The 23,150-nt window shown below is 40.5% G+C and overlaps 1 protein-coding gene across 11 annotated transcripts in view; it reads right to left on the bottom strand.

Moving 5' to 3' along the window:
• The window catches only part of DIS3L2 (DIS3 like 3'-5' exoribonuclease 2), a 378,320-nt gene that overhangs the window by 314,607 nt on the left and 40,563 nt on the right, over window positions 1–23,150 (bottom strand). For all 11 annotated transcript variants that reach the window (XR_004482498.2, XR_004482501.2, XM_004262593.4 and 8 more), the window contains exons 2-3: window positions 9,178–9,326; window positions 8,505–8,662 (exon numbers count right to left, since the gene is read on the bottom strand). Coding sequence is in view for 9 of the 11 variants with exons in the window: in XM_004262593.4 (XP_004262641.1) it covers window positions 8,505–8,662; window positions 9,178–9,229 (210 nt within the window). In the remaining 2 variants the exon portion in view is untranslated. The remainder of the gene's footprint in view (window positions 1–8,504; window positions 8,663–9,177; window positions 9,327–23,150) is intronic.

Below are 23,150 nucleotides of genomic sequence, written 5' to 3'. Positions count from 1 at the left end.
TTCAACTGCTAATCTTCTATCATCCCTTCAAGCTCAGTGAATGGTTAGTACATGAAGAAGTATAGAGATGAGAATGCCTTCTGCTTTGAAAGTACCTTTAATTACAGAGCACTCAGAAATGCCACAGCTGGACTCAGGGGAAAGAAACAGGTTGCTCAGGGCTGTATCTTGCTCTATTTTGTTTGTCTGTGTGTTTTTTTAATTGAGATATGTTTGATGTACAATGTTATATAAGTTACAGGTATATAACAGTGATTTGCAATTTTTAAAGGTTATATACTCAATGTACTGTTATTATAAAATATCTCAACTCTATTGAAAAGAATAACTACTGGGCTTCCCTGGTGGCGCACTGGTTGGGAGTCCGCCTGCCGATGCAGGGGACACGGGTTCGTGCCCCGGTCCGGGAAGATCCCACATGCCGCGGAGCAGCTGGGCCGGTGAGCCATGGCCGCTGAGCCTACGCGTCTGGAGCCTGTGCGTCTGGAGCCTGTGCTCCACGATGGGAGAGGCCACAACAGTGAGAGGCCCGTGTACCGCAAAAAAAAAAAAAAAAAAAAAGAACAACTATTAAAAGGACCAAAAAGATTCTATACTTGATTGTCTATCCCACACTTCCTGATATATAAAAGCACACAAGGAGGGACACATGCCTTGTTCAAGAAAACTGTTTGCAATTTGACTGGAGCATACTCTTAAGAACTGGACCTCAGGAACAGATCCCCTGAGAGTACAGATCACACTAAGAAAGAAAAATCTCTTGCAGAGTCCACAGCAGACCACGGTCATCCCCACAGCCTGAAGAAGCTGTCAGGAAAGCAACTCAAGAAATGGCCTTGTAACTGAAAGAGACTTCTAGCAGATGTCTTGTCTTACTCACCTACATACATAAGTCCAGAACTTCCATTTCCATATTTCTATAACCATTGCCTAATCTGCCCCAAACCCTCATCTCTCATTTTCCTCCTCAACCGTTTCCTAAGCCTGAAACTGGTGGCTCCAAATCCTCCATCTCTTTTCTGAATGCTCTGATGCCTCCTTGCCTCCACTGAAACCTGATGTGACCAATTCCCTCCAAGTGCTCTCAAAGGGGGCCGATTTTCTCTCTCTTATCCCATATAGCTCAGGGACCAGAAGAAGAATGTTTCCCCCCCCTGCTTCCCCACTACAGCTTTAAAAATTCTCCCATTCTCTATCAAAATCCCCAGATACTTAGAAGTGCATGTCACTGGCTCCTGCTATACCTCCTTGGTGCTGGCATCTTCAAACCTTCTGATCGTACCCCTAATTTACTAATGCTGCTTTACAACAAATGCTAAAGAAACTTCTCTAGGTGGGAAACACAAGAAAAGAAAAAGACCCACAAAAACAAACCCAAAACAATTAAGAAAATGGTAATAGGAACATACATACTGATAACAACCTTGAATGTAAATGGATTAAATGCCCCAACCAAAAGACACAGACTGGCTGAAGGGATATAAAAACAAGACCCATCTATATGCTGTCTACAAGAGACCCACTTCAGACCTAGGGACACATACAGACTGAAAGTGAAGGGATGGAAAAAAGATATTCCATGCAAATGAAAATCAAAAGAAAGCTGGAGTATCAACACTTGTATCAGATTTTTAAAATAAAGACTGTTACAAGAGGTAAGGAGGGACACGACATAATGATCAAAGGATCAACACAAGAAGAAGATATAACAATTATAAATGTTTACGCACCCAACATATGAGCACCTCAACACATAAGGCAAATGCTAACAACCATAAACAGAGGAACCGACAGTAACACAATAACAGTAGGGGACTTTAACACCCCACGTCACTAATGGACAGATCATCCAAACAGAAAATAAATAAGGAAACACAAGCTTTAAATGACACAACAGACCAGATAGATTTAATTGATATTTATAGAACATTCCACCCAGGGCTTCCCTGGTGGCGCAGTGGTTGAGAGTCCGCCTGCCGATGCAGGGGACATGGGTTCGTGCCCCGGTCCAGGAAGATGCCACATGCCACGGAGCAGCTGGGCCTGTGAGCCATGGCTGCTGAGCCTGCGCGTCTGGAACCTGTGCTCTGCGATGGGAGAGGCCACAACAGTGAGAGGCCTGCATACCGCAAAAAAAAAAAAAGAACATTCCACCCAAAAGTGGCAGAATACACTTTCTTCTCAAGTGTACATGGAACATTCTCCAGGATAGATCACATCTTGGGTCACAAATCAAGACTCAGTAAATTTAAGAAAACTGAAATTGTATCAAGCATCTTTTCTGACCACAACACTATGAGACTGGAAATCAATTGCAGGAGAAAAACTGTAAAAAACACAAATACCTGGAGGCTAAACAGTGCGCTACTAAATAACCAAGAGATGACTGAAGAAATCAAAGAAGAAATTTAAAAATACATAGAGAAAAATGACAACGAAAACACGACAACCCAAAACCTATGGGATGCAGCAAAAGCAGTTCTAAGAGGGAAGTTTATAGCAATTCAATCTCACCTCAAGAAACAAGAAAAATCTCAAATAAACAATCTAACCCTACACTTAAAACAACTAGAGAAAGAATAACAAAGAAAACCCAAAATCAGTAGAAGGAAAGAAATCATAACAATCAGAGCAGAAATAAATGAAATAGAAATGAAGAAAACAATAGCAAAGATCAATAAAACTAAAAGCTGGTTCTTTGAGAAGGTAAACAAAATTGATAAACCATTAGCTAGACTCATCAAGAAAAATAGGGAGAGGACTCAATTCAATAAAATTAGAAATGAAAAAGGAAAAATCACAATTGAGACTGCAGAAATACAAAGGATTATAAGAGACTACTACAAACAACTATATGCCAGTAAAACGGACAACCACGAAGAAATGGACAAATTCTTGGAAAGGTACAATTTTCCAAGACTGAACCACGAAGAATTAGAAAATATAAACAGACCTATCACAAGTAATGAAATTGAAACCATAATTAAAAATCTTCCAACAAACAAAAGTCCAGGACCAGATGGCTTCACAGGTGAATTCTATAATACATTTAGAGAGGAGCTAACACCCATCCTTCTCAAACTCTTCCAAAAAATTGCAGAGGGAGAAACACCTCAAATTCATTCTACGAAGCCACCATCACCCTGATACCAAAGCTGGAAAAAGATAACACAAAAAAAGAAAATTATAGACCAATATCACTGATGAACATAGATGCAAAAATCCTGAACAAAATACTAGCAAACAGAGTCCAACAACACATTAAAAAGATCATACACCATGATCAAGTGGGATTTATCCCAGGGATGCAAGGATTCTTCAATATAGGCAAATCAATCAATATGATACACCACTAACAAATTAAGAAATAAAAACCATATGATCATCTCAATAGATGCAGAAAAAGCTTTTGACAAAATTCAACACCCATTTATGATAAAAACTCTCCAGAAAATAGACATAGAGGGAACCTACCTCAACATAATAAAGGCCATATATGACAAACCCACAGCAAGCATCATACTCAATGGTGAAAAACTGAAAGCATTTCCAGTAAGATCAGGAACAAGACAAGGATGTCCACTCTCACCACTCTTATTCAACATAGTTTTGGAAGTCCTAGCCACAGCAATCAGAGAAGAAAAAGAAATAAAAACAATACAAATTGGAAAAGAAGAAGTAAAACTGTCACTGTTTGTAGATGACATGATACTATACATAGAAAACCCTAAAGATGCCACCAAAAAACTACTAGAACTAATCAATGAATTTGGTAGGGTTGCAGGATACAAAATGAAATCTCTGGCATTCCTATACACCAACAACAAAAAATCAGAAAGAGAAATTAAGGAAACACTCCCATTTACCACTGCAACAAAAAGAATAAAATACGTAGGAACAAACCTGCCTAAAGAGGCAAAAGACTTGTACTCAGAAAACTATAAAACGATGAAAGAAATCAAAAATGACATAAGCAGATGGAGAAATATACCACACTCTTGGATTGGAAGAATCAATATTGTGAAAATGACTATACTGCCCAAAGCAATCTACAGATTCAATGCAATCCCTACCAAACTACCAATGGCATTCTTCACAGAACTAGAACAAAAAATTTTACAATTCATATGGAAACACAAAAGATCCCAAATAGCCAAAGCAAACTTGAGAAAGAAAAACGGAGCTGGAGGAATCAGGCTCCCCAACTTCAAACTATACCACAAAGCTACAGTAATCAAGACAATATGGTACTGGCACAGAAACAGAAATATAGATCAATGGTACAGGACAGAATGCCCAAAAATAAACCCACGCACACATGGGCACCTAATTTATGACAAAGGAGGCAAGAACATACAATGGAGGAAAGACAGCCTCCTCAATAAGTGGTGCTGGAAAAACTGGACACCTACATGTAAAAGAATGAAATTAGAACACTACCTAACACCATACACAAAAATAAACTCCAGGGCTTCCCTGGTGGTGCAGTGGTTGAGAGTCTGCCTGCCAATGCAGGGGACACGGGTTCATGCCCCGGTCCGGGAAGATCCCACATGCCGCGGAGCACCTAGGCCCGTGAGCCATGGCCGCTGAGCCTGCGCATCCGGAGCCTGTGCTCCGCAACGGGAGAGGCCACAACAGTGAGAGGCCCACGTACCACAAAAAATAATAATAATATTTAAAAAATAAACCCCAAATGGATTAAAGACTTAAATGTAAGACCAGACACTATAAAACTCTTGGAGGAAAACATAGGAAAACACTCTTTGACATAAACCACAGCAAGATCCTTTTTGACCCACCTCCTAGAGTAACGGAAATAAAAACAAAAATAAACAAATGGGACTTAATTAAACTTAAAAACTTTTGCATAGCAAAGGAAACCATAAACAAGACAAAAAGACAACCCTCAGAATGGGAGAAAATATTTGCAAATGAAACAAGAGACAAAGGATTAATCTCCAAAATATACAAATAGCTCATGCATCTCAATGTCAAAAAAACAAACAATCCAATCAAAAAATGGGCAGAAGACTTAAATAGACATTTCACCAAGGAAGACATACAGATGGCCAAGAGGCACATGAAAAGATGCTCAACATCACTAATTATTAGAGAAATGCAAATCAAAACTACAATGAGGTATCACCTCACACCAGTCAGAATGGCCATTATCAAAAAATCTAGAAACAATAAACGCTGGAGAGGGTGTGGAGAAAACGGAACCCTCTTGCACTGTTAGTGGGAATGTAAATTGATACAGCCACTATGGAGAACAGTATGGAGGTTCCTTAAAAAACTACAAATAGAACTACCATATGACCCAGCAATCCCACTACTGGGCATATACCCTGAGAAAACCATAATTCAAAAAGAGTCATGTACCACAATGTTCATTGCAGCACTATTTACAATAGCCAGGACACGGAACCAACCTAAATGTCCATTGACAGATGAATGGATAAAGAAGATGTGCCACATACATACAGTGGAATATTACTCAGCCATAAAAAGAAATGAAATTGAGTTATTTGTAGTGAGGTGGATGGATCTAGAGTCTGTCATACAGAGTGAAGCAAGTCAGAAAGAGAAAAACAAATACCATATGCTAACGCATATATAATGGAATCGAAAAAAAAATGGTACTGATGAAACTAGTTGCAGGGCAGGAATAAAAAGGTATACATAGAGAATGGACTTGAGGACATTGGGTGGGATGGGGAAGCTGGGGCAAAGTGAGAGTAGCATTGACATATATACACTACCAAATGTAAAATAGTTGGCTGGTGGGAAGCAGCATCATAGCACAGGGAGATTGGCTCGGTGCTCTGCAATGACCTAGAGGGGTGGGATAGTGAGGATGGGAGGGAGGCTCAAGAGGGAGGGGATATGGGGACACGTGTATGCACATGGCTGATTTGCTTTGCTGTGCAACAGAAACTAACACAGTACTGTGAAGCAATTATACTCAAAGATCTATTAAAAAATAAGTAAATAAAAATAAAAAAATAAAAACATCTCTTATCTTTCAATAAAAGTTTCTTTGGGGAAAGAAAAAGGATGTCACAATATACTTAAGTTTGTATACAAAAGCTAACAAATGCTTACATCTAATATACATATTTAATAAGTTTAATTTTCTCCAACAGCATTCAAATTTCTTTTCTTGACTAGCCTTTTACCTTACCCATTAAGGCCTGCACAGATGGACTCTGTTTCTCTGCCTATGAAAATCTTATTTACAGTGTTGTATATTTCACACGGTGACCTCATATCTGGAACCCATTCCTTTTCCCATCTGCAAAGAACAACTGTTCTCATCTGTGGGGGGAGGCTCTGGCTGCAGAGTCTCATGATGTCACAGGCCAGGAGGAATCACTTACAAACTCCTGGGAATGAGAGTTGTTATATTGATCACCTTTTTTTTTTAACATTAGCAAAGAGTTGCTTCAAAAGCAAAAATTAATACGAGGGAGCAAAAATAATACCATTGCAGAATAGTTTCCTGAGCCTATCTTTGTAAATTTTATAAACAATTTTTCTTCCAAGTCATAACAACAGAGGATCCTCTCATTCTTCTTCAAAGACAGTATCTTGATCCTTTATTCAGTCAGTAAAGATTTATTCGATATAAATTTATTAAGCATCAATCAAATGCCAGTCATTGGGCTAATTTGTGGGAATAAAATATGGCCATGCCCACAAGGAAGTGAACAGTCCATTTGAGGAAATATAAATTCCAAGAAATGATAATAAGTTTAGAATAAAGGGTAAACAAAAATGTCGGCTTCAGGAAAGTGGTAATGGCCAATTCTGCTTGGAGAATTAAAGTGAGGCTTCGTAAAGGGGGTAACATTTAGGTAAGGTCAAGCACAATTACATGAAGATAGTGGGAGAAAGCATTCCTAACACCAGGAACAGTATGTACAAAGTCATAGAGGAATCAAAGAGCAGAGTTTTTACTGGCAAAGTTTCGAAGATCAGGGTGAACTGAGCAGAGTGTACCTGGAAGAGAACGGCAGGAGATGAGAATGGGAAAAGCACAACAGGTCCTCATACACAGAACAAGATGAGGGCCAAGAAACTTGCAGATAAAATGAAGTTCAGTATGTGCCCTGAACGACAAACAGCAAATGAATGGATTAATGAATGAACAAATGTCCAACTGAACCTTTAACTTTCCTGAGAGACCTTATCAAAGAAATCAAGGGAAGCTTTAAAAAAAAAAAACCAACTGTACCTCTGAAATCAGAGCGAGCAACTAATTAATTTGTTAAAAACAAATTTTCATTCAAGAGTCTATATTAAGCACGTGACCACAGGTAAATACAAAAGGTGATAAAAAGGAAGAGAAGATGACAGTATCTGTTAATTAGCTGGATCTCCAGCCCCAAACACAAATATAGAAGCTGGACACTCGGACTGAGAGAAAATGGAACACAGTCGACATCTTCAAGCAAGCCAGGTAACACATGGCAATGTTTCTATACTAAACTAAGAATTATAAAATAGACTAATTCAAAGAATATGTGGCTTCGCCTCCCTCTCCATCTCACTGCCTACTACCTGCCTCAGATTTCACGCCTAAAGAGACCTAAGCTGCCTCACTGCATATTGTTTCACAGTTCGTGTCTTCATTAGTGTCACGACCTTTCCATAACTCCCTTCCCACACACACATAACACTCATTTAATAGACCCAAATGAGTCATCTTTCAATATTCACCGCAGGTGTCATCTCCTACAGTTCCTGGTTTCCCCCAACATTCTCCAGTAAGTGGTCACACTTTTATCTGAGCACTTACCCTTTATCCTCAAATCATCTGTTCACATGACTGCCTGCTCCACTACTGGGCTGCAGGCTCAAAGTATAGAAAGTCAGTCTCATCCACCTTCATCTCGGGAGCAACCACGCTGTGTGCTCCTAACTATATAAACTGTTCCTGGCTCACAGTGGATAGCTGAACGTTTGCTGAGCCAAACTGCTGAATTAGCTTGTAAAAATATTTTGTAAACTATAAAGCACTCAACAAATATTGTCTGCTGCTATTTACTGTTTCCTTTTCAAGCTTATTCTCTGTCAGGCAGCATCCATGTGCTCCAGGCGAACTGACCTATCAATGTTCCTTATAGCCACACGCTATATCCCACTTCTCTCTTAGCAGTCCACACTGGTCCCCTTGTAAAGCTCTTTCTCTCCACTTATTCAAACTGCACCAATCCATGGCCTGGCTCTAATATATCCCTTCCAATAAAGCACTCCTAGACAACCCTAACTGGAAGTAACGGTTCCCTTCTCTCAAACCTCAGAGCACTTTGTCACAGTCTGGTGGCACTTATCACCTCTAGTTATACTGCCGGTCTGAGAAGTGGGAAGCCCTGGGCCTGTTATGTCATCATTTCTCTCAAAGCACACAGCAGAGAAAAATGAACAGTTTCAATGAGTAATCGATTACTTCTGATTCCACATAATCAAGGAATAGCCTTCTAGTATATTTTAAGCACCTGAATAAGTGTTCCTCTCTTCAAGCCTTCTGAAACATCCTCCTTGGACAGGTAGGTTTCAAATATGCTTTTTCTCTTCCCTCGTGTGGTCTTGCTCTTTGACTTTTTGTCACCTGGTGAAGCACCAACACCACGTGGGCCAGCCAAAGAGGACGCGCCTAGAAACATGAGGCATCAATCAACTCTACTCAAACGTCTATCTCCAAAACTGGAGATATTTCACCTTTTTTTTCTTATTTAGAAAGACCAAAACATAATAAAATTCCCTGATAATGATTTCAAATAGTCATAAAGAGGAAACATTGATAAGGAAACATGAATAAAATGTACACAGATTTGAGACCTGAATTTTAAATCAGCACCACAATATACATGGAACATAACCCGAATAATGGGTTCAGTATGCTTTGCTGGTTATAGACACAAACCTTTAAAAATAGGAATTACTAAAAGATCATCACTCTTCTAGAGGAGATTAAACAACTGTAATCAATATCAATAAATTACGACAGCAAGAAAACACACAATTCTAAAGTAAATGACACAGGAGAATATTGAACAGGCCACCAAGGGAATTACAGTCTCCCTCAGTCCTAAGACCCGCCCTGCACCTCCATTCCACTTTAGTTCAGGTCTCCAGTTGCTAGAGCAGATTCCATTTTCCTTTTGCTACCTCTGGGGGTCCCCAGGGGCCGGAGGTTCAGCCGGTAGTCAGGATGGCTCATTACTGGTTCCACGGTCACCTCTTCTCTCTAGATCCCGGAGGGCCTCCACTGCTCAGCTCAGAGTTCTTCTGGCCTTGATCAGCTCAGTTGTCACTAGCTGAAACCAAAGAGAGATGGGTGACTGAAGAACTGTTAACCTGAAGCCTCCTCTGTGCTCTGGGAAATTTAGGACTTGGATGGCAAAGGCAATGTGGTATCCCTCCTGGGTCCTGGCGTCACTTTCTCCTAGGCAGTTAGTCAAGCACACCATCTGTCCTGACTTGCTTTTCAAGGTCTTCAACTTCATGGGTATCACCAGCCTGCTTGTTTGGGCCCCTTCAACTAAAAATCTCCACAAATAGGGCAATGAGGTTGAAATTAAGGAGTTCTGAGGTTCTAGTCAGCTAGGGGAATGTACAAGAGCAGGAGGGAATATGGTTTTGAAAAATGGTATAAAGATCTAGAATCTAAAGTCTATAATGAAATAGGTACTAAACTAGGGCTCAAGAGATGCGGCATTTACTAAGTTTAACCTTAGACAAATTACGTTCTTCTACAAAATCAAATAAATCAATTCCTTAGCATTCATCAATATAAACATAACCTAATTTACTGCCACAACCAGATGTCCACAACTATGCATGGAACTGCAGATGATTCACTAGCTTTCAAAAAATGGGAATACTGTAGTTAGACATCTACTTCCCTACTCTTACCTGCCATCACTTCAAACCAGTCATCTGACCAGAAGCTCTGGCAGCTGCTCTTAAGGAATACAAGGCAGCTGCCTGGCTCAGCGGACTGGAATGTGGGGCCCTGCAGCTGGCCCCCTGGCCTTTGACCTGGACACTGAACATGTCATCACTACATCTACTTTCTATTCTCTGCTGGCCACAGGCCCAGGATTCAAGCCTATACTTGCAAATTCTCAAAATCCGGATGGGCAGCCTGCTTTCCCATAAAGTGGATCAAGATGTCATTCTGAACACTAAAACCCTTTCCTCTAAACTTCCCACACACATCCTTCACCAAAATGATGTAATTTTTCTTTAAATTGAAATTAATACTAACTCAGGAGAGCAGAAGCAACAGAGACAGAGTAACAAGCCACTTAGTGATATGTGAAGAGATTCAGAGATAAAGTCAAGAAGTTTCAAGAAGAGAGAGAAACAGATGGTCTTAGATAAACAACAAGGTAGTGGAAAAGGCACACAGAGGAGTCCAGACCATCTGCTGGTTTCATTCAGAAATGCATTCATCCACTCCTTAGTTCAACAACTATTTCTGCAAGATACTATACACTAGGCATAGTGAAGGATACAAAAGTTAATTAGACTTATAGAACTCATATTAAAATAACAACTAATACAAGTTGGGGAGTGATAAGCACTTTTTTTTTAAGTATGGGTAATGTACATATGATGGAAGAGAGACTCTCCAGATCAGGAAATCCAAGAGAGCTTCAGGAAAGATGTTAAGAACTGAGAATGTGAGAAAAGCATACTGTTGGCAAAAGGAAAAAAATATATAGACACACAAACAGAAAAACACAGGCAGGTTCTTGCCACATTAATTTCATTTGGATGGAGTCCAGCCTATATGAAGGGAGGCAGTGGCAAGGAAAATAAAACAAGTTGGGAGGTCTAGAAAACCTGCCCCGTTTCTCAAAGGCGGTAGGGAATTTCTGAAGCATGAATGAGCGGAAGAGAAGAACAACAGACCAAAGTTGTGTTTCAGGAAAAATTAACCTGGCATAGCACATTTAGAGTCATCTAGAGTTGAGAAAGACTGGCAGCAGCTGCACCTCAGGGAAGAACCAGAACAGACTGGGTGAAAGGAAAGGAAGGCCCGAACTAGAGTTGCAGCTGCAGACACTGAAACGAACAGACCGTTAACATGGTATATTACATAGGAAAACTGGCACCACTTGGCAACCAGGCATTTCTGAAGGAGAGCAAGGAGGTGGCAATTGCGTGAGATTTCAAGTAAGGAGACTGGGAGATGATAACATCACTAAGTTAGAGAAGATGATGAATTCTACTTGGGGTATTATATACCTCTACATGGCAATACATACCTCTATATATATGCCTCTACACGTGGAAATACATACTTCTACATCAAGAACTTGAAAACTGGAGCATAACTTAGATGAATTAGCCAGCCATTTGCATAAAGACGGTAACCCAACGTTTTCTAGAATGGAAGAGATTGCCAAAAAGGGGTAAGGTGATGCAGAAGAGGGCCTAGGACAAAATCTGGGTGAGGGCAACTTTTTTTGCAAAGAGGAAGAAGAAGTAGAAAACATAATAAAGAAGCTAATAAAGATACAGGGGAAAAAAACAATAGAGTCTGATGCTAAGAAAACAAGGGAGACAATGACTTCCAAAGGAAGACAGGTTCATGATCAGGGTTTGCACGAACTACTAAGAAAACAAATAATGGCAGCCTTGGGTGGGGCAAGGGGCTGGAGCAAGCTGCAAGCAGGAGAAAGGCAATCCAAAACCAAGAGCCAGGATTGACAATGGGGCGCTTCATATCAAGGCTTGATGCAGGCAAGAGTTCAAAGGTAAGGGGAGATACTGCCAGTCAAGTGAGACGGAGGCACAGAGATCTCAACTCAAATGTCCTAGGCCAGCTGCATTTGTAACCTTTTTTCACAGCAAATGCCTCAGTTGGTGTGATTTACACCTAACTTTTCTGTCTAGCTCAGGAAGATAAGGAATGTTTAGTTGAGATCATCACTATAATCCCACTGGCTCCCACAGTACCTAGGATAGAACAGGTGCTCAATAATCACTCCTTAAATGACTGGATGAGTTTGTTTTCATGAGCAAGCAGTGAGAACACCAAGCAAAGCAGGGTCATTCAGGGAAACCATGCTAAAAACAAATCAGCAGGGCTTCCCTGGTGGCGCAGTGGTTGCGAGTCCACCTGCCGATGCAGGGGACGCGGGTTCGTGCCCCGGTCTGGGAAGATCCCACGTGCCGCGGAGCGCCTGGGCCCGTGAGCCATGGCTGCTGAGCCTGCGCGTCCGGAGCCTGTGCTCCGCAACGGGAGAGGCCACAACAGTGAGAGGCCCGCGTACAGCAAAAAAAAAAAAAAAATCTTGTTAAAAACGAATCAGCAAAGAATGGAAAACCAGGAAACAAAGTCAGCAGGAATAAGCCAGACCAGCCGAGCAGAGTCAAAGTCTGCCTTTGGGTATCAAAGCACTGGAAGCAGATGGAAAGATTCCAAGAATACAAGATGTTAAGCAGAAGACAAACAAGCAAGCAACCTTCCCTTCCCAGTGATGTAGTTGTGAAGGCCCATTAACCCTGGAAAAATCGTGGACACTCCTACCCTGACACACTAAAAGCACAAGTCACCAGCTAATCCTCACCAGCTTCCAGAATGAGGGCCAATGATACACTGCCCAACTGCCCACTGGCTCCTAGAGAGGGTGTCTTGCCATGGAAAGAGCTGTATATTCTGAAGAGTTGGGCTAAGATTAGGATGAACAGGCAGTAATGGTTAATAGTGTCACATGGTACAAAAGAGTAGGAATGAGGAGTAATGTAGGAAAAGCACTAGACTTGAGAAAGTGTAAACAAAGAAAGCATCTGGGTAAAAGAAGTGGTGTCTTGAGACCCAATGTATAGTACAGAGCAGGTGCTCAAAAATTTGAATAAATGAAGACTATCTGGGACAAAAACCAGGTTACAACAAATATATACTAGAGAGAAATATGAGTAGCAGAGCCAGGACTAGGGTGAGGCAAGCAAGGCACCTAGGACACAAAATTTATGAAAGCTAAGTGACACAAGTGCCATCCCCATGCTTGTAGGACTCCAAGATAAGTGCCTCCTTAAATGTTTGTGCCCTAGGCATCTCACTTGCCTTACCCTAGTCTCATTCAGCCTTATGAGTAGCAAGAACAGAAGAAATTAATGAACCTGGGTAGTGAAGGAAACTCAAGGAGATAAGTCATGAGAGGTTTAAAGAAAGAGAAGGTTAAGCCTATTCAGAAGCTAAGATGGAGCCAATGGAAAGCGAGAGATGGTAAAAACATGTGAAAGAGGATATAATAATGGAATAAAGAAAAAAAGAGGATGGGATTAAAATAAATCTCACTGAAATTTAAAAATAAAAAATATACATTGCAAATAATTGGGAAACACATGAAATAGTTAAGTAATGTTAAAACACTACTTAATGCCATTTTTTAAAAAAATAGCCAATAGATCCCTACTTCATAACATATTCTGAAATAAAATTTAGTATGAATAAAATTTAAATGTTTAAAAATGAGACAGAGAAACTGAGAGAGAAGGCAGGGGAAAGAACCCCCAGAATGGTTGAATGAGGAGTTTGACAAATATTATCCCCAACAATAAAAATGGACAAAATTATCAAAACCAACCATTTAAGGATCTGGATATTAACCGAAGATATACAACAAATTGAGAAGTGTTTATTCAAGAAAAATCTACTGAATCTCAGTAACAACAGTGGAAATGTATGGTGGTTTAGCCTAGGGCTCCCACCATCCTACACCTACCCCCAGTTTCTTGATGTGGAAGTCCTAATAGGGCAGGGCAAGCTGTAATGACTGGCAACCCCACTGCCAGAGAGAGCTAAATTTATTTGGAGCAGAGCGAGAAGAATTCCACGCCCACAGGCATTTTTAACGACAATAGTGATTTAAGGGGCAAAAAATCAGGAAAAGCCAATATCACAGCTAGTCTGGTTTGTAATACCAGTTAGGGCAAGCAACAGATCAAGAGACCAACCAGAAATATAACAGGGAGAATCAGGGAATGAGACAACCAAAGTGCATCTTCTAAGAATCTACATTTTCCTGCTGTGTGTATGCTCAAGACTGTAAACATACAGGAGAGAAATGAGTGGGTCCTACAGAGCTATTCATCCCTGGATGAATGTGAGCCTTGCAAATACAGAAAGCAAAACCCAGGGCAGACTTGTAAACTGCCTCAATTTTGAATGCATTTCCCAAGTCTCACCAGGACCACTGACAAAGGGTGGGGGCCTCATCGTTTCAAGGAGTTTAAACACAACTTCTGACTAATCATAAGCTGACCACTAAGATATGCTGACTCAAGGGCAACTATCAGAAAGTCATGCTTAAAAATAAAAACAAGAAAAAAAGAACTGAGCAGAGACATGAGCAGCTAGCTACACACCATGAGAGAAACAGACTCCACAGAATTAGCCCATGCAAGCCGCTAAACAAACAGAGGAACCACCTCCAACTCTGGAGGAAAAGGAATCAGAATGCAGAATATATTATCAACAACATCCAGATTTCAACAAAAATTATAAGATATGCAAAAAAAAAAAAAACCAGAAAAGTCTGACCCATACAATGGGGCAGGGGATAGTTTCAATAAAAATTATCTCTAAGTGAGCCTAGATTTTAGATTCAGGCAACAAAGACTTCAAAGCAGCTATTATAAATATGTTCAAAGAACTAAAAGAAACCATCTTTAAAGGAAACTATGATGACAATGATTCATCAAATAAAAAATATCAGTAAGAGATTGAAATTATTTTAAAAGAACCAAATGGAAATTCCAAGTTGAAAGACAGAACAACTGAAATGAAAATTTCACTGGAGGAACTCAAGAGCAGATCTGAGCTAACAGAAGAAAGAATCAATAAACATGGAAAAACAGATCAATCAAGATTATCCAATCTGAAGAAAAATCAAAAATTGCAAAAAAAATTTTAACCAAAATTTACAACTTGTGATAAAGAGTCTGGCTCCATTTTTTGATGTTTGACCACTAATTTACCTTGAGCCTCACCTCCCCCTTCCCCTTTGACCCAACCTGGACAGGTTGATAAGAAAGTCCATTGCATCCCCACCTTTTTTGGCACGAGAGGGAAATCCACATTTCACAAATCCCCAGCCTGCACATGGGACCTCCGCATCTTCAGTCCCCTAACCATTATAAAGGCCAACCTCACTCCTTCCCTCTGGCTCAAGCCAGGCCAGAGATGCTTATACCCACCCTTCTCTCCCCAGGAGTCTCCTAGGTGAGTAATAAATTTTCTCTCAGATTCTCTTGATGTACAGAGTGCAATCAGTATAGACATCCTACTAATTGGGAAGGGGTCCATTCCACCTCCACAGGATGATCACAGAAACAGGAATGAAAAAGGGGACAGGTCTACTAACTTTATAGAAATGAAAATGATTATAAGGGAATCAGTGAACAACTTTATGCCAACTAGACAACTTAGATGAAATGGATAAATTCCTAGAAGAACACAAATTACTGAAGCTGACTTAAGAAGAAATAGAAAATTTAAATAGACATATAAAAAATAAAGAAATTAAACTGGTAATTTTAAATCTTCCAATAAAAAAAGCCCAGGTAGCTTCACTGGTGAATTCTACCAAACAGAAAGAAAAAATAACACCAATCCTTTTCAAACTCTTCTAAAAAAGTAGGAGAAATACTCCCCAATTAATTCTATGGGGATAGTATTCCCCCTGATACTAAAGGCAGACATCACACACACACACACACACACACAAAAATTAACATTTAAATAGTTTCAATTTTTAAATTTCTTTTTAGATCAGTTTTGTTAATTTGCATTTTTTAAGCATTTGTCAATATCACCTAAAGGTTCCCCTTTTTTTGGGGGGGAGGCCGTGGTTCTTCAAAATATCCTCATGGTTTTCTTAATATCTATAGCAATGCTGTCCTTTCTGAAATGATGGGAATTTTCAATATCTGTGCTGCCCAATAAGGTAGCCACTAGCCACATTTGTCTTTCAAACATTTTAAAGAGTGGCTAGTGCAACTGAAAAACTGCCAAGTCTGAAATATCTGTATTTCATCTTTATTTTTGTAGGATATTATCGCAGGTTTTAAAATTCTAGATTGACAGTTATTTTCTCTAATGTGAAGATATCATTCCATCGTCTTCTGGCTTCCATTGTGTCTGCTGAGAAGTTAGCCATTACTCTACTTGTTGGTTCTTTGAAAGTATACTTTATTCCCTCTCCCCATCTCTAGACAGCTTTTGAAATTTTTTTATTTGTCTTTGGTTATCTACAGGTCTATACAATATACCAAGGTATGGATTTCTTTTTATTCTGCATAGTCTTAGTAAGGTTTTGAGAATCTATTGCTTGATAAGTTTCAACAGTTATGGAAAGCTTTCAGCAAATTTCCTTCAGTATCACTTCTGCCCCATTCTCTCTCAACCCCTTGTCTGGGACTCCAATTACACACTTTTGACCTTCTCAAAGTCTTAATGTCTCCCTCAATTGCTTCAGTAATTCTCCACTTCATTAATTCTCTCTTCAGCTATATCTAATCTTCTGTTGAACCCATCAAGTTCCTAATTTCAGTTATTATGTTTTCAAGTCTAGATTTTCCATATCATTCTTTCGAAAGTATTCAGTTCTCTGTGGAAAATGGTGAATCTTTTATCTCTTTGCACAAGGTAAGAATAGCTATACTAAAGTTGGCTCCTAAAGACTCCAATATCAGAGGTCCCTACTGATCTAATATTACCTTCTGTTTCTTCTGTTTGATTTTGTTTGTGTTGTTTGATCATGTGCCTGATTTTCTTTTTTATTATTATGGGCTGGACATTATACTTTCAAAATGTTTCTAGTAATAATTTGAGGTCTAGTATAATGTTATCATCTTTCAAACAGGATTTACATTTGCTTCTGCCAAGTACCTAAGACAAATAAAACAAATTACCTTAATCTTTTTTCAGGGTTTAAATGTATTCAAAGTAGAGTTACAACTCCTTTAAAGGCCTATATACATGCAGTCACCCTTACTTGTAGGTGTATCTACCAATCCCAAATAAGACTGTTTCACTAGGGCCACACACTCCCAACCTGGGCAGGGCCTAAATTCTAATCCTTTTCTCTCTGGCCCTAAGAGATTATCAAATTCACCACTCAGTTTTTCAGCTTCTAAGTCTTTCAGCTGATCCCTCCAAAAATTAGTAAACATCTGTAGGAGACAAACAACACGAAACACTAGCCTTATCTCCCTAAGCCTTTATTCTCTCCTAGATATTCATTCTTATTACCTCTCAAATACCTTCAATTCTTTTTTTTTTTCCTTTGCTGGGGGAGAGAAGGTGGTAGTGAGCTTTTCTAGTTGTTCTCAGAAGGAAGATTGGTTTCCAATTATTTTCGATGCTATAGCTGGAAGAGGAAGTGTCAACCTAACCCTTAACTCTCTCATTTACAGTCAATGCCTTCAATTCCCAACTCTCCCCTATACGGACTCACTCTTCTTTCTGACAAAAGCCCTCTATGATTTCATCTATCCTCTCCTCTCATTCTGTATGAGAGGAAGAAACGTCCCTACATGTTGACAACCTCCTCAAGGTGTGTTCTTCATCCAATTTTTTTTTTTTTTTTTTTTTTCTGGTATGTGGGCCTCTCACTGTTGTGGCCTCTCCCATTGTGGAGCACAGGCTCCGGACGCGCAGGCTCAGCGGCCATGGCTCACGGGCCCAGCCGCTCCGTGGCATGTGGGATCCTCCTGGACCGGGGCACGAACCCATGTCCCCTGCATTGGCAGGCGGACTCTCAACCACTGTGCCACCAGGGAAGCCCTCTTCATCCAATTTTTATCTATCTACTCTAGAACTTTGTCATACTCATTATTCTCTCCACAGTAGCCTCCCCAACAGAATACATCCAAATCAAGGGCCTGGCCCTGCTCTTATTCTGCATGCTTCAAGCTACCAGATACCATTCTATTTCTCTCATTCCCGTCTCTGCCAAAGTTTGAAAATGTGGTCTAGACTCATAAGCTCTATTTCCCCATGACATACTCTTTAATCCCCCTGGGAATATGACGTTTGCCCTCATCTCTACAATGAAATAAAGCTTTCAGTATTCCCAGGGAGGAAAATCCTCATCACCAGAACAATGGTATAGTCTCAGTTATTTTCTTCTAGGCCACCCGAGAACAGGATGCCACTCATCAGCCCCTTGGACTACACATTCTTCTCCAGTGACATCCAGGACACAGCAGTCACCTGGTTCTTCTAACTCTCTCTGCAATTCTCAAACTTCCTTGATGACTCCTCTTCTTTCACTTACCTCTTCAGTTCCTACCATTTGCAATGTTCTATTATTAAGACTCATTTCACTTCTCTGTTAAAGAGTTTTAAATCTACATCTCCAACCCTTCTCTCTGAAGTTCTCCTTTAACTTTCCAACTTCCTGTTGAATAATATTGGCAAGCGCTTTGAATGCAACATGTTTCTAATTCAAGTTATTATTGTCCTCAAACCAGATTTTCTGCCTGCATACTGCATCCAGATTAATGACATCATTATCATCGGTAGGCAGCAAACAGCAGTCATCTAAATTCTTTCTCTCCATTAATAATACTCTATTACCGTATTTTGTCTATTCTGTCTTCAAAATGTATCCTAAACAGATTCCTTCCTTTCCAACTTGATTAGCACTGTCTGAATTCAGATTGTTGCAATAGCGTAGCCTAAAGATGACAAGATTCTTAACAGGTCTCTCAACGACTTATCTCTTTTCCTCAATCCATGTTTCACCTAAAACACAGAAGATAGTTTATGAACAGCATTTCCAAAACCCTTAAGGGTTCCTCAATGCAACTCTGTAATCTAATCCAATGTAATGGTTAATTTTTTATTTTTCTTTCTTTTTTTTTTTTTTTTTGCGGTACGCGGGCCTCTCACTGCTGTGGCCTCTCCCACTGCGGAGCACAGGCTCCGGACGCACAGGCCCAGCGGCCATGACCCACGGGCCCAGCTGCTCCGCGGCATGTGGGATCCTCCTGGACCAGGGCACGAACCCTTGTCTCCTGCATCGGCAGGCGGACTCTCAACCACTGCACCACCAGGGAAGCCCTGTAATGGTTAATTTTATGTGTTAACTTCATTGGATCACAGGGTGCCGATATTTGGCTAAACATTATTTCAGTCTACCTGTGAAAATGTTTCTGGATGAAATTAGCACTTGAATAGGTGGACTCACTAAAGCAGTTCACCCTCCCTAATGCGGGTGGGCATCATACAGTATGTTGAGAGTCTGAGTAAAACAAAAAGGAAGAGAAAGGAAGAATTTGGCCCTTCCAGTCTGATTACTTGAGCTGGGACACTGAACTGCTGCCCTCGGCACTCCTGGTTCTCAGACCTTCAGACCTTGACTGGAATGTACATCATCAGCCCCCTGGTTCTCAGTCCTTCAGACTCACTGAATTACACCACCTGCTTTCCTAGGTCTCTAGCTTGCAGAGAGCACACCGTGGGCCTTCTTAGCCTCCATGACTGCATGAGCCAGTCCTCATGATAAATACCTTTCCATATCCATGTCCTAGTGGTTTTGTTTCTCTAAAACCCTGACTAATACACCTACCTTCCAGGTCTCATCTCTTACTGAAGATTTTTTCAATATCATACCATGTGAATTCCTGATGAAAATGGTAAGTCAGAAGAGCCCATGCTTGGCAGTGAACCTGGAAAAATGACTTAAAACCAAACTGGGGGGGATCAATCAAGATGGTGGAGTAGGAAGATGTGGAACTCACCTCCCCCCACAAACACATCAAAAATACATCTACATGAGGAACAATTCTCACTGAAAACTAACTGGAAACTGGCAGAAAGACTCCTGTACAACCAAGGCTGTAAGAAAGATCCACATGGAATCCAGCAAGAAGGGAAGAGAAGCAATCAGGTCAGAACTTGCGCCACTGGGAGGGGATTTAGAGGAAAAGGAAGAATACACAGGCAGAGATCCACCCTGGGGAGCAAGTGTTTTGGGTCCAACCCAGGGAAGACAAGCTCCCTTGGCTAGATGGAGGGCTACTAGGAGTAACAGGAGAGCTGTGGGAAGCCTGGATTCCACTCATGAGGAGGGTGCAAGTGCTGGCTTGCTTCCTAAGCAGGGCGGAGAGAGCAGAACAAGGACTGCTCCAGTGGCTGCCCAGTTTCCCAGAACTGCACTGGCACGTTTCCTAGCCTGAGCTGAGTGTACACCAGAGCCACACTTACTTCACCTCACAGCTCCACACTGGAGCAAGGGCTACCACAAGTGGGAAGAGAACTTGGCTGTGGGACACAGAGGCAACTGGGACCCAGGGTGGTGTCTCAGCATGGCAGAGGCGGCCGTTGCTGGCACTTACACAGGCAGCACGTGGGGGCAGTTCCAATCTGTGACAGCAGCCATCTCACCATGGCCTGCACCCCATCATGAGCTGAGAGCCCACACAGGCCCCTCTTGCTCTAGCACTGGCCCCCTCTGGGGCAAGGGTGCCAGTGCTGAGAGAGGGGAGAACACACACGTAAACGGAACAGAGCCAGCTCAGACCAGAACCTCAGGGCTTCTGCTCCATCATCTTGAGATCCAACCCCACTCCCCAATAAGGCAGTAATGGTCACTGAGCAGAGGGGAAGTCCTGCCTCACAGCTGGCTCCACCCCAGCCTTTCCATCTCCAGCCCCACCTCCTACCAAGGTGACAGCTGCCAGCACATCTCAAAGAAAGATGGTGACTCCTGTTCACAACAAATCCAGTTCTCCCACTAAAGGCACTGGGCACACACATGCTGTACAGGGACACTCTCACATAAGGACACCCCTTTAAGACTGCAATAGGTAACTAGTTCACTTAAATTCACAGAGACAGAGAAAGTTAAGCAAAATGAAAAGACAGAGGAACTGGTCTCAATTGAAAGAGCAAGAGAAAATCCCTGGGAAAAAAAAATAATGAAGCAGAAATATACAATTTACCAGATAAAGAATTCAAAGCATCAGTAATAAGGATGCTAGCTGAATTAGGGAAAAGAATAGACAAACAGTGAGACTTTTAACAAGGAGCTAGAAAATATAAAAAAGAACCAGTGAGAACTGAAGAATACAACAACTGAAAGGTAAAACACACTACAAGGAATGAGTAGCAGACTAAGTGAAACAGAAGAATGTAGAAGTGATCTGGAAGACAGAATAATGGAAATCACTCAATAAGAACAGCAAAAAGAAAAACAACTTTTAAAAATGAGAACAGGGGCTTCCCTGGTGGCGCAGTGGTTGAGAGTCTGCCTGCCGATGCAGGGGACACGGGTTCATGCCCCGGTCTGGGAAGATCCCACATGCCGCGGAGCGGCTGGGCCCGTGAGCCACGGCTGCTGAGCCTGCGCGTCCGGAGCCTGTGCTCCGCAACGGGAGAGGCCACAACAGTGAGAGGCCTGCATACCACAAAAAAAAAAAAATGAGAACAATTTAAGAGCTCTCTGAGATAACATCAAGCACACCAACATTCACATTATAGAAGTCCCAGAGGAGAAATGAGAGAGAAGAGGGTAAAAAATGTATTTGATGAAATTACAGCTGAAAAACTCCCAAACCTTAAGAAGATATAGTAAGCACAAAAGGACCCAAATAAGATGAACCTAAACAGACTCACATTGAGATGTAACACAATTAAAATATCAAAAGTTAAGAAAAAGAGAGAATCCTAAAGGCAGCAAGTGAAAAAGAGTCATGTACAAGGGAACCCCCACAGGGCTATCAGATGATTTTTCTGCAGAAACTCTGCAGGGCAAAAGGGAGTGGCTGAAAGGGAAAAACCTGCAACCTAGGACACTCTACCCAGCAACATTATCATTTAAAATTGAAGGAGAGATAAAGAACTTCTCAGAAAAGCAAAAACCAAAAGAGTTCATCAATACTAAACCTACGCTAAAATAAATGTTAAAAGGGCTTTTCTAAGTAAAAAGAAAAGGCTATAACAAGAACTAAGAATCTGTAGGAAAGGAAAAATCCCACTAGGAAAGGCAAATTAATGGTAAGGGCTGAGATCAACCACTTAAATAAAGTAGTACAAAGATTAAAAGACAAAAAATTTTAAAAGCAACTGTAACTATAACAAACAGCTAATGGATAAACATGAAAATATAAAATATGGCATCAAAAACACAAAATATGGGGGAGGAGTAAAAATGGTAGATCTTTTAGAATGTGTTTGAACTTATATGACTATCAGTTTAAAACAAGTAAGTATAGTTATAGGTCAACATATATGAACCCCATGGTAACCACATCAAAAAGCCTACAACAGATACACAAAAACTAGAAAGAAAGGAACACAAACATACTACTAAAGAAAATCAAATCACAAGAGAAGAAACAAAAAGAAGAAGAAAGGAACAGAGAAATACAATCAGAAAACAAGTAATAAAATTGCAATAAGTACATACCAATCAATAATTACTTTGAATGTCAATAAACTAAATGCTCCCATCAAAAGATATAGGGTGGCTAATTGGGTAAAAGAAAACAAGACCCATCTATATGCTGCTTACTGGAGACTCACATCAGAGTTAAAAACACACACAGACTGAAAGAGAGGTGATAGAAAAGGATTTCATGCAAATGGAAACAATAAGAAAGCAAGGGGAGCAATACTCATATCAGACAAAATACACTTTAAAACAAAGTCTTATAACAAAAGACAAAGAAAGGCATTATATAATGATAACGGGATCAATAAAAGAAGAGAATATTATATATACTTGTTAACATACCTGCACCCAATACAGGAGCACCTAAATATATAAAGCAAATATTAACACACACAAAGGGAGAAACTGACAATAATACCATAATAGTAGAGGACTTTAACTCCCCACGAACATCAATGGACAGATCATCCAGACACAAAATCAATAAGGCAACTGTAGTTTTAAACAGCATAATAAACCAGTTGGAATAATAGATATCTACAGGACATTCCATTCAAAACCAGCAGAATACACATTCTTTTCAAGAAAACATGAAACATTCTCCAGCATAGATCATATGCTAACACCACAAAACAAGTCTCAACAAATTTAAGAGGATGGAAATTATATCAAGCATTTTTTCTGACCACAACAGTATGAAACTAGAACTCAATTATAGAG

This window comes from Orcinus orca, chromosome 7 (genome assembly GCF_937001465.1).
Source record: "Orcinus orca chromosome 7, mOrcOrc1.1, whole genome shotgun sequence".
NCBI classification, from domain to species: domain Eukaryota; kingdom Metazoa; phylum Chordata; class Mammalia; order Artiodactyla; family Delphinidae; genus Orcinus; species Orcinus orca.
This window is presented reverse-complemented; position numbering and strand designations above follow the sequence as displayed.